This window comes from Akebia trifoliata, chromosome 8, assembly GCF_017979445.1.
Source record: "Akebia trifoliata isolate Shusen 1 chromosome 8, ASM1797944v1, whole genome shotgun sequence".
Classification (NCBI taxonomy): Eukaryota; Viridiplantae; Streptophyta; class Magnoliopsida; order Ranunculales; family Lardizabalaceae; genus Akebia; species Akebia trifoliata.
Genome location: NC_141382.1, coordinates 40,060,684 through 40,073,333, shown reverse-complemented (window position 1 = coordinate 40,073,333; position 12,650 = coordinate 40,060,684). Strand labels below are relative to the sequence as shown.

Here is a 12,650-nt window from a genome sequence, read left to right as displayed (position 1 = left end):
TGAACTGCAAATGGTACACTTCAATTAATTAATCGATTACAAAATGAAAGACCAATATTAGGCAATCATCTCTAGTTTAAAATTATCAATTACAAATTGACAGAAAAATTTAATTGGGTAGCCTGCAGTTTCCAATCACTTTAAGTTATCAAATTTACTACCCGTTTCTCGATGATAATTACAATAAAATTTTACACCTATGGATGATACTAGACAGAATACATTAAGGATTTATCAAATGTTCTCTGGATATAATCGAGGAATGGATATCTATGTGTTGAAATCGCTCTGTAGGAACACTTACTCTTTGTTGCTAGATAAGCGCTCCTTCCTCTGCCCACCAAGAATACGAGAGATTTGAAGCCCTCGGCTAAATGCTTGGTTGAACAGCATTCGGGTTTGGAATTCTGAAACAAATGGAAACCAAGCTAGAAATGCAACTGGAGTGAACAAAAGCAAACCCATGATGACTTCATAGCCGCGAGCGAGGGTCCGAACTGATCCCCAAAAGCCGGCTCGGTGGACAAGAGGCCTACAGGCTTGCGCAATCTGGTAAGAAAAAATAAATGAGAAGGTAATTTAACCGCATTGAAAAAATGTATGCACAGAGAGAACAATAAAAAGAACCAGACTAGCCTTAGTAAGATTTGGTCATTAAGCTCACCTTATGGCATCCAATTACATGATCTGATGCCACAGGTTTGGTAGAGGACGGAATTCAATGAACTAATTTTTTTTTCCCAAAAAATGTTAGTTTTCACCATTGAATTTTAATTTTAAATTTGGGAGTTTGGTAGCCATCCATTTTCAAAACCTTTGATCAATCCCAAAATAAAATGTTTGTTTTTGGGACCTGGGTTTTTCCATGAAATCTAGACTGGTGTTGGATTGCCAATGTGGTAATCCATTTGAGCTCAACAATTCTCGATAAGACTCGAAATGTTACTAAGTTAGCAAGGAAAGTGTTTTTCTAAAAAGAAAGGAAAGCGAGAACCTAAATGATTTATACTAACCAAAAGCAATCCCCATCCGCTTGGCATGAATGCAAGAATGCAGACTATGATGTCCTTCACTGTCATATGGGGAAGTGCTATCAAAGTGATGACAATCGAAACAAATGTCAGGAAGATAAGGCCCTTGATTATCCGGAACACGAGCTGGAAGTCAGCACTGAATTTTCGCCTTCCGACTGACACGGTCTGCAGAAACCAAACATAATAGACACAAACTGATTAAGAAACCATGAAAAACCAATAAACCTTTTACAACTATAATGAGTCTTTCAGACATGTAAAACCATAGGTGCTCCAATTTAGAAATCACACATTTATTTTGATTCAAAATACCCAAATAATTTCTTGCCCATCAAATATCACATTAGGTACTCCTATTGCGGCCTTACAGAAGTAGCAAAACATTCTCTAATTTGGTCCTACTTTTCATAATATTGGTCCAAAAGGAGTCCATCCATAAATCAAGTATTGCTTTTAATCCCATTGTAGTATAAAGTATACAAAATTTGCAAATAACACACCAAAGGGCACCTATTGAATGAGGGGCAATTGTGCAACACACTGATAAATTGAGAACTTATCTCATCTTACCACCAATTGGTTACACACTATGTTACCACTCATAAATGTCACCGATGATGCATAGATCCGCCCAAAGCCTTTCAAGGAAATATTTTTAATGAACAATTTTCCATAGAAAAAGTTCCTAAGCTTCCATACATGGCCATACGGTTAATATTTCTTCATTCTAAAAAGGGAAAGGCTGTTTTACCAAAAAATGTGCTGAAATTTCCCAAAACGGTGGACTATTCATTTTAATTCCCAAAACGGTAAATAATCATTTTCAGAATTAAAACATCTTGGTTAACATGGGAGAAATTTTAGGGACAATGATAGTAAAGACCTATTTTTTTAAAATATGTACCAGAAAGTCCCTTCTAAAAACATATGGACTCTTTAGTATTCTTTTTTATCAAATATTAGTCTAAAAAGGATTTTTGAAGCAAAAATACCATAACTACCCTTTCAAAGATTTTTGAGATTTAAAGCAGTGTGCTTATTTGAGAATATTTTAGGTACTCCTATGTTTTAAAATTAATAACAAGCCCATTGACTATGGTCATCTCTTACAAAACAATGAAAAAATATATATAAATGAAAAAAAATATCCTTGTTTTCTCTTCCCAAAACTAGTAATCTTTAACTCACATAGATGATGATAATGACCACAACAAAGATGATGATGGAGATGAGTATAGTTGTCATATGTTTGATTTATTAAAATATATAAATAAATTTTAATAATTAAAACATAACTTTAAAACTCGACGTCAATGTTCATCAAATTGATTCAACTCAAAGATTAGCAAGTCGACTTAAATGAGTCAAATAAAATTATATTGAATTTATGAATAGATTTTAATAAATAAAAATATTTATTTTTTATTTTTAACAAAAATATTAATAGCCAAATAAATTGGTCAAGTTTTTTATTTGACTCGATATATTTTTAGAACAAACCACTTTGTAAAGTTGTTAAAAGGGTATTTCAGGTATTTTTCTTAAAAGAATCTTCAAAAGATCCTAAATAGGTTAATATTTTATTAAGTGGGACTTAAATGGCCCATCTTGTTTATTAGGGGACTATTCAGTACATATTCTCAATAAAGAGTACTTCAGAGTCATTGTCCCAAAAATTTACTGTTTTATAAAACATAATGATTTTTAACCGTTTTACTGAAATTACAACAGGAAAAACATGTACTGTTTTATAAAATAGGGAATTTTTTACCCACTTTAACCAAAATGCTTTAACCCTGAAAACGGTTATTTACCATTTTCGGAATTAAAATGAATAGTCTACTTTTTGGGATTTTTCAATTTTTCTCAACATTTTTTGGGAATTTTCACAAAGAGAAAAGTAAATGCAGTTGTTACTCAATCCGCTCTTGAAGGTCACCCAATGCTCATCTCTTTCATAAAACAATACATGAACGTTTTTTTTTTTTCTTTGGTGGGCTGCACTTAACATCCGCCTGCATGTGACAACAGTTAAATATGCCACTTTATGTGGAGGTGGAGGGGCATATAGAGACTCGAAGGTGTGACCTGGGTAGAACCGATCCCATTGCGGTCAATGAATCCATGCCCCATATGCACCCTATATCTCTTCAAACATTTCTTACATACCCATTGAAATCTTTTTTTTTTTTTTATAAGCAGAAAACTTTTCTATTATTAATAATAAATATCTGCTAGGTTGCGGCAACTGTTAGGAATTAGATATCTCAATGAAGATTGTGGAATATGGGAGGATACTCAAAGATATGCTTTTTAAAAATGTCACCTTTCTCGTCATTATTTTCAGACATGCAAGTATGGAGACAAGGCTTGCTGTTACTCACCTTCATCACAAGCAGCACAACGAGAATCACAAGCCATGAAATGCCATAGACCTGAAACCCACAAATGATGATGAACTTTAATATCTTCAATGTGTCAATCTCCAAAAAAAAAAAAAAAAAAAAGTAAAACAGTTGACATGTACATGGCATGACAAATACAGTTAAAAAAAAAAAACTAGAGACAAAACATACCAAAACACTTTTTGTCTTTTTTGTTATGTTCAAGTGATATACAAGCCCATACTGATAGATAAAGAATCGAATTGATAATAATATCTCAGCAATGATACCACGCTTTCCAGAATAACGAAGATGCTCTTGTTCCTTCTCCCACCATGATTCCCAACTTTTATCTGGAGGCACACCAATTCCTCCTCGGTTGCTTATCCACTTGTTCCAATCGGTCCAATCATCAACAATCTTTTGCCACTCGAATCCCGATGGGTTGAAAAGGAAAGGTGCAAAAAGCCAAGTTCCCACCATGAACCACATAGACACAGTGATCAGGACATATGCAAGTGCACTTCTATAATACTGGCCAAAGATTTGGTACACAATAAGTAGAATCATAATCTCAATTCCCTTCACAAAGTGACTTCGAGAATAAAACCTATAGTTATCGGCAAACTTGGCATGGAACACCACAAATCCACGACCCGTAGCTCGATATTCTGCGCCTCCATGAAGAAGTGTTCTTCCGTAATAATGGGTTTTTGTTCCAAGAGAAAATGTGAAGAATACGGGGGCCAACTGCAATTGCATTAATATAAATTCACTTAACGCAGTCCGGAAACCTTTTTCCAAGCCAATTTCCATCATCATAGGCAAGGCCATCAGAAATCCAAGCTGAACAAAAGACTGAGAAGCAAGAGCAACTTGAAGAGGCTTATTGTCCCGAATAGCTGCTTGTGTACTCAGTCCTTCTTCAAGCCCACTAAGAACAAGATATAGGCGACCATATAAAAATACATAGACTGTGAGCACAGTCACCTGTGGTACATAACCAAAAATTCAGATAACCATACGAGATCACCCTAGCCATGAATAAGTAAATATGGTAACATTCTTAGAGTCCCACTAGCCTTACTAAGTTAGTAAGGATTTCACCCTGACTAAGGGTCCATGGGCTCACCTTCTAGAATCTAAAAACATTATCCGATGCTTCAGGGTTGTAGAGGAATTTTTTTTATGAAATTTGAAAAAAAAAGTTATTTTTCACTGTTGAATTTTAATTTTTAAGTTTGGGAGTTAGGTGGAAGTTTGGTAGCCGTCCATCTTGAAAACCTTGGATCAAGCTCAAAAGAAATTGCTTTTGGAACTTCTTTTTTTGGATCTGAGTTTTTCGATGAAACTGAGGGCTGTGGTGTTGGATTGCTGATGTGGTAATCCATTTGAGCCAAACAACCCTTAGTAAGGCTTAAAATCTTACTATGTTAGTAAGGAAATTGTTTCACAAATTCTTATCATACCAGTGTACTGAAGTAGAAACCAACTGTGGTGAAATAACAAGATAACATTCGGAAGAAATCAAAACGGTGCCCAAGCCGGTATATGTCACGACTTAATGTCTGCTCTCCATTTCCATTAGCAATCTTTGCCTCGAACAATGAGATCTGGTTAAGGCCCACATCTCTCCCTTTGCCAACTTGCATGTATTCATGATGAGTAACGTTTCCTTGACGAAGAGTAGAATTGAAACCTGCAAGCCACACCCCAGTGAAAATATAAATTAGCAGCTGAACACATGCAAGCTTTTAAACTTGCAAAGAGGAGAAAAGTTATCAGTTTCAATCACACCTGCAAATATGTCCTCGCTTAAATTGATAATCTTAGAGGCTTTGGCAATACCACCCCTTGTGAGGTGAAACAATCTATCAAACACATCAGGATGGCCGTAGTGGAAACGGACCCTTGGTAGGCAGACAAACAGAAACACATTTTAAATCAGCATACAAAAAGGAGAAAGAAAACGCTAAATAATGCTAACACATAAATAATTATTCAAGTAAAACCAACAAGGGGTTGGTGAGATGGCTGGGACCATGCCTCAGGAAGTAGAGGTCTAGTTTGAATCACTTCACCCCTTGTTGGCCACCACCCTGGTGCTTTAAAAGGCCAGGTACACAAGGCATGTGATAGAAGCGGTGATGGGCGTGTCCATGGGATTAGTCAGACCAAGTCTGGATTCCCATGTATCAAAACAAAACAAAACAAAACAAAATTCGAGGAATGAAAGGCATGCAGGAAATCATGTATTCCTGCAAAATATTGTTTCATTGTAATTTGTATCCTTGAAGTAAGATATGAAGTCATATTATTCCGGGATTTATGAATTGATGTATCAAGGAAAGAAAGGAATGCATTGTTAGGAAACCTAGACTAGACCAGGAAGTTAAAGTCACCAAGTCTCTAAATTGTCAAGTAACATTGTATCCTTTCTTTTATGTTTTCCAAGATCTAAAGAAAAGGAAGAGGATTGAGCAAAGTGTTGTTGCTCAATCTAGCAATGAAGCAGAATACAAGGCTATGGCTCACACTACATGTGAGCTATTTGGTTGAAATTAGCAAGAAATTGAGTTTCCAGTTATTTTGTGATAACCAAGCAGCAGTTCATATTCCATCCAATCTAGTATTCCATGAGAGAATAAAACATATTGAAGTTAATTTTACTTCGTTTGAGAAAATGTGAGTGAAAATGCATTGACTCCATTTGAGATATGTTAGAATACAAGATATGCGAAGACCAACTGGCTGATCTGTTTACAAAGTCTTTTGAGTCGTAGGCCCTGTTTGGTACACTACAAATTATTTGCATTGCAAATGGTTTGCAACGAAAGATTTACTAGTGCTTGGTAACCATTGGGAGGTCCCTTGCATTTTTTTTTGTGGTTGGATGGTATTTGCAATAAAATTTTTTGTTGTGATTTCTTTTTAAAATAAACGTGGGAACAATTTTAACTTAATTTCAATACTTGCTACAAACATATCCTCAAAAAAGGTGTAGTAACCTACATACAGGAACTATAAAAATAACCATCATAAAAAACCATTCAAATTAAAAAAATACTTTTAGTACTTGTTAGTTGTTACACTAACATGCATATGAATTTACCAAAATACCTCCATGATGAGGGATGTTTTTATAATAAAATTGATAAGGGGTAATTTTGTAATTTTCATATGCAAATAAACATTATGATGAGATATACTTTTGTCAATTCATATGGATGTCATTGCAATAAATATTAAAGGCTATTTTTATAATTTAAAAGTTTCTTTGATGAAGGGCATTTCTGTAATTTAATTATGCAATTTAATGTATCTTCGAGGAGGGTATTTTGTAAATTTATGTGCATATTGTTGCATCAAGTAATTTATAATTTGATTAAATTTACTTGATAAGGGGTATTTTAGTAATTTTGATATGTATAAGTTGGAGTCAAATAAATTGCGTTACTTTTTGTGCCGCAAATCATTTGCTGAAATTTCTTTACGAATTTGGATGATCCATGCAACTTTTTTGCAATGCAAATCATTTGCATTGTGTAACCAAGCACCAATAAAATTGAATTTAGAAAATTATTTGCATTTGCAAATGATTTGCAGCATACCAAGCAGGGTTGTTGTTGCATTGCGTTAAATGGTACCGAGATGGAACTATATGGTATATACTCTCCAAACTTGAGGGGTTGTATTAGAAAATGTCATATGAATATAAATGAGGGGTATCTATGCAATTTTATATTAAGTTATAGTTTACAAACATAAGAGAATGTGAGATGGGGTGAGTTAGATTTTTCTCCCATGGTTCCCTCATTCTTTTCTCCTCTTTTATTCTCCTACGACTATCATAAACAAAGCACCGAATTACATGATATGCAAAATATTAAGAACTGGAACTATTTCATTAGCTGCAATTGATCACTCGGTCTTTAATGAATGTTAACACATGCATTAGGGGTGGCAATGGGTTGTGTTGAGGTAAGGGTATTATGAAAATTTACCAAAAGCCCAACCCATTTAATAATTGTGTCAAAAACTTAAACCCAAACCCAACTCATTTATAAATAGTTATACCTGACCCAACCCATATATAACCTATTTAATTAAATTCTAATCTTTATTGGAAAAAATAAGTTCCATTTCCACCACTAAAAATAATATATCATTACTAAAAATAAAGTCACACAACCGTAAACTAAGTTCAATGGTGAAAATAACTTTCTTTTAATTTTTTTTTCAAAGTTAGTACAATTTTGTCCTTTACAACCATGCGGCAACATATTATTTTTTTGGATGCCATAAGGTGATGAGGTTAGAAAACTTTCTTCACTAACTTAGTAAGAAAAGTTTTTTTTTCAATATTATTATTATTATTGGCTAAGCAAAGTGTATTTCTTTATCACATGAGAAATAACAGCCTTACTTGGTAAGATCTTAAATCTTACTAAGGGCCATTTTGCCAATATTAGGAATCGAACACTACATATTTATAGATTTGATGAAAAAATATAAATATAAATAAATAACTTATTAAGAAAAATATTTTTTCTTTCCCAAAACTAAAGCTTAACCATTTATTGATTTAAAAATATCTTAAAACACCCTTTATATTTAATAGAATTTGATATAAATAAAAAAAAAGTATTATGAAAAAGTTCTAGAAAAAATGAGTAATTTAAAAAATTCTTAAATAATTGTTGATGTATCTAAAAATTACACATTACTGGCAGAATAACTTAACGTGTCTAAATGAGTTAAGCGGGTTGACACTCATAACCCAAACCCAACCCATTTAATAATCGTGTTAGATGAGTTGACACTATTATGACCCAAACCCAATTAGACCTAACCCAAACCCACTAACTTCATGTTGTGTTCGCGGGTCGTGTTGTGATTGCCACCCCTAACATGCATAGACAACAATTTCATTCAGAATTATTTTGAAAGAAATATATTAACAGACCTAAAATATTATGGTGGTATGCCCAAAAAAAAAATTCCTTCAAAAAAGCAATAAAATGAAGTCATATGAAGCTACGCTAATACTAAATGGTTACAAGTTCTGAAAATATGACAACTTACTTCAAAGGGTTAGCCAACAATCTCTGTCCAATAGTTACAAAACTGGTCTCCTGATTTGACATAAACCATGCAAGAGAAGAAACACTGCACAATATAGCAAAAACAAATAAATAAAATCCCTAACAATCGAGGGAAAATTTAGTCAATGTTTCACTAGCTCTAAATCAAAATCCAAAATTTTTCACAACTTAAATTCAATTTCAGATTAACATAATCAGGACAGCTACCTGCCAGTAAATATATGCTCCCTAAGTCCGAGTATAGTTGGATGCCTTACACCATCATGTTTATCAAGAAACTCCTGAAGCAGGTTTCGCATCTTGAAAGCTTCTTCCATGTAGTTATCCTATATAGTAATGGACATTGTTATCTAGCAGACTTTATGCTGTGAGACTAAGGTTATCATAAACACTATGCAAATATATCCATTACTTTACCTGGTTCATATCAATTGTTTGGAGCCCCTCCCCACGTGTGAAAATAATAGCATGATTTTGATTTTCAGGTTTTCCCTCACCCAACATCGCAGGCCCAGGAAGCTTTATGCGGTAAATGACCTGCATTTGGAAATCCAAATAAAATCCAGGAATTCTTGTAGTAAAATAAAATTAGTCTTGTACTGAAATCTAAAATAGATATTAGAACAATAAGATTGTTTAACCCATCCATACCAGGAAAAAAAAAAAAAGCAAATCAGACCGAACAAGGCCAACAATAGAAAGAAAAAAAAAACCCACCTTATGTTACCTGTCTGTTGCTGTTCTGGTTTTCATTCCCCGACTGCAGGTCTTTTGTTAGATGTTGGGATGTTTCTTTTTGTTAGTCATCTGTATATTATCCTTCAGGATGTACTTTTTTTCTTATTTACGCTATATTCTATTTATGTCTTCATTTTTGTTAGTCATCTGTATATTATCCTTCGGGATGTACTTTTTTCTTATTTACGCTATATTCTATTTGTCTTGATTCAAATTTATGATATGACTTATGCTTCAGATAAAATTCTTGTGTTATGATTTCATAGCTTGTAGAATAATTAATTCGTTCTATAGTACCCTCTGTTAAGTAAATGATATATCTCTGGGTAGAAAAAAGGGACTTCGAGTCACATCAACTCTCGATTCATACCTTGGGAATCAAGGGGGTCACCCGGCGTGGTATCTAGACCGATAGGTCATGAGTGTTGGTGGATCTCTCACCCACATATCTCAAGTTTTTTGTGTGTGTGTGTGTCAAGTCTCGAGATTTGGAATGTGGTCGAGCATCCCCTAGTCATGTTTTGGGTGGCTTGATCTCCTTGGATGGAAAAGAAATCTATAAGCTTAATTGATGATGCAAATCTTGAAAATGTATAATTGTAAATTCTAAAGATTGTGATATCAACATAGTGAGATGTGTAACCTAAAGAAATTGCCCAATTATGGTTTGGAAGAACATAAAACCAATAAATACAATGTCATAGATGAGGGACTTTTTTAGATCGTTTTTTTGAATTAAAATAGATTCTAACTTAAGCATTGAAGGCTCTTTGGCAAGTACCACACAGTGCCCATCAACGATGTAGACAATATCATCAAGAAGTTTTGTTCGCCATTCATTGGTGATCTTGAGGTGTTTGTGATCGACAGAAAAACCATTCCACATTCATAATACCCAAATATAACAAAGGACACATGACACATGACTGACGTGATATGGATACTACATTTACATTTAAATTTGAAGTATAAGATTCGCTTACTAACATTTTGAAGTATCCACGTAAAAGAAATCAAAAGATTCTATCGATGACACCACCACTGTTCAAATTTAAGTATTATAACCCAACCAAGTAGACTTGAGATGGCATTACCTGGTCTAAATTTTGTACAGGCTGAGGTTCCGAAGATTTAATGGACTTAGGCAAAGCAGCTTTCACAAGAGCAGAATAATAGACCTTATGATCAATCTTTTTAGATTTATCATTGCTGCTAGTTTCTTCAACCTCATCAATGTAAGCAACACGAAGAGATGGATACCTAGCACATGACAATTACAAGTAACTATAAGCTATGATAAGCAGGGGCGAACCAGAATTTTGCCCAAGTAGGGAAACTAAAAGTGGAAAAAAATTTGTGGGAGCAAACGAGGCTGATTTTTTTAATTTTTGTGAGGGCAATAGCAGAGGATTTCTTTATCTGCCACTGTCATCTGTCACAATAGCTCAAAAATCCTCATAGATTTGAGAATTCTTGTGGGGGGAAGTGCCCCCATTGCCCCCACTGGAAATCCATCCCTGATGATAAGCAATATCCAAGTAATAGATTAATTTGGTATACATACGTCGCCATTAGCTTCAAAATGTCCTGTGCACGAGGATCTCCAGACCGCTTCTGAATTCCATAATTTTGGCAAGATACCACATATGTGAACTTCATATCAGTTACGGCTTGACATTGTGCCCACAATGATCTTTTACCTTTTGAATTTTCGTCGGTATTCGATTCGGCTGCCTTGTAACCGTCCATCAGTTCTAAAGGACACCATCAACCAAGATACAAAGAAGAAAATGTTATGTGCCGTAAAAGTGATGATCCACTTAAAAATTAAGCATTCCATACTTGTCTAAAGACACAACAAATTACCGTCACGATTCGCCATATCGAGGAAGGCCTGAAGTTCCAAAGCTTTCCGATAATACATCATGCCTCTTACTGGAATTTTGAATGATGACACAGCAGAAAAAGAACCAAATTGGAAGTTTCATGGTAAATGCATAAGTGGTCGCTAAAGAAGAGAAAAAGCGCAATAACAGTAGAATATAAAGTTCGTTTGTACCAGTTCTAGTCAAAGTCTGGCCTCTAAATGATGCCCAAAGACGGAGATCTTCTTCAAGTTCATCAGATCTTCTGAGTTCATCCTCGCTACTGCAACCAACCCGCTCAAGAAAATTGTTCCATTCATCTGTATATTATTAGTCCATTAATACAGATGATTTGACTTTCTTCAGAACGTTTGTAAGCTCACATGCTCTTATACAAGGTGAGAATAAAAAAGAACAAACCTGGATAGATTTTCTGCAAGTAAAAGAGAATAGATACGCCATCTTCGTTCTGCTCTTCTAAGTCATGTATGGAGAAAAGAACCTCTTCCGTATAATATGGGGTCAATACACTATAATAGAAGAAAAATATTAGGCACTATATGTAGCCAATTAACTAAAACAATAAGAGACTTATCAGTGCAACATGAAATCACATTTTCAACAGTTAAATTATGGAAGTGAAAAAAAATCACAGCATAAGAAAAATATTTTAGCTTGAAGAAAAATAGTATTGGGTTTGTGCAAAGAAAGAAATGGGCGAATTTGCAAAGAGGAGTTGTCTTTCCAAGAAATCATTTTCAGTATCATGGGTTTGTTGTTTTACTGGTGTAAGCAATTTCACGAGTTTAGGGGGGTTCCATTTCGATGATTTCTTGTTTAAGTGGGAGTTGATATGTAGTGGGTGATTTTGTGGGGGTGGGGATTTGTTTCGAGTTGTTCTTCCTTTGTTCACTCTTGTGCTTATTCTTGCGGACTCCTTGCCTTTAATAAAATTTTGGTAATCAAAAAACCAAAAAACAAAAAAAAGTTTTTGGGTAATCATATATCTAATAAGTTCTTTTGGATTATATCAATTGAAGAAAGGATTGGGATCCGTTGACTCCTAAGAATGACTCATGAAAAATACACATGATCCCAACCCTTTAAATGCAAAATCCAATGGTTGAGATTTATGAGTATCTTGATAGCACAAATCTCGGAGATACTTATCTTGAAGATAAATCTCAACAATTGGACTTTGCATTTAAAGGGTTGGGATCATGTGTTTTTTTTTTCATAAGTCATTCTTAGAGTCAAGGGATCCTGATCCTTGAAGAAATATACTTTAGATAATGAATAAATAATAGTAAATTCTGGCAATATCCAGAAAACTTACGAGAATGAGAGCATGTTGCGAACTTTGGGTGCTGGAGGCATTTCCATAAATAGTGAATTCGAGAAGAAAGAAATACGCCTTCTAGCTTCCAAGTTAGATGGAACATCCATGGCAGACTCCTTCACAGTAAGCAATAGATAAAGCCTTTGGATCTGCAGAGAATGATTAAATCAAAATCAGTATGAGAC

The 12,650-nt window shown here is 34.4% G+C and overlaps 1 protein-coding gene across 1 annotated transcript in view; it reads right to left on the bottom strand.

The window, feature by feature from the left end:
- The window catches only part of LOC147396803 (callose synthase 3-like), a 45,621-nt gene continuing 32,971 nt past the window's right edge, over window positions 1-12,650 (bottom strand). Inside the window, exons 28-42 of the mRNA XM_086451994.1 lie at window positions 12,463-12,614; window positions 11,547-11,656; window positions 11,321-11,446; window positions 11,128-11,196; window positions 10,826-11,015; window positions 10,356-10,521; window positions 8,941-9,060; window positions 8,731-8,849; window positions 8,504-8,587; window positions 5,216-5,328; window positions 4,888-5,117; window positions 3,611-4,408; window positions 3,419-3,469; window positions 1,014-1,199; window positions 1-549 (exon numbers count right to left, since the gene is read on the bottom strand). Coding sequence (XP_086308120.1) covers window positions 301-549; window positions 1,014-1,199; window positions 3,419-3,469; window positions 3,611-4,408; window positions 4,888-5,117; window positions 5,216-5,328; window positions 8,504-8,587; window positions 8,731-8,849; window positions 8,941-9,060; window positions 10,356-10,521; window positions 10,826-11,015; window positions 11,128-11,196; window positions 11,321-11,446; window positions 11,547-11,656; window positions 12,463-12,614 — 2,763 coding nt within the window. The 3' untranslated portion in view covers window positions 1-300. The remainder of the gene's footprint in view (window positions 550-1,013; window positions 1,200-3,418; window positions 3,470-3,610; window positions 4,409-4,887; window positions 5,118-5,215; window positions 5,329-8,503; window positions 8,588-8,730; window positions 8,850-8,940; window positions 9,061-10,355; window positions 10,522-10,825; window positions 11,016-11,127; window positions 11,197-11,320; window positions 11,447-11,546; window positions 11,657-12,462; window positions 12,615-12,650) is intronic.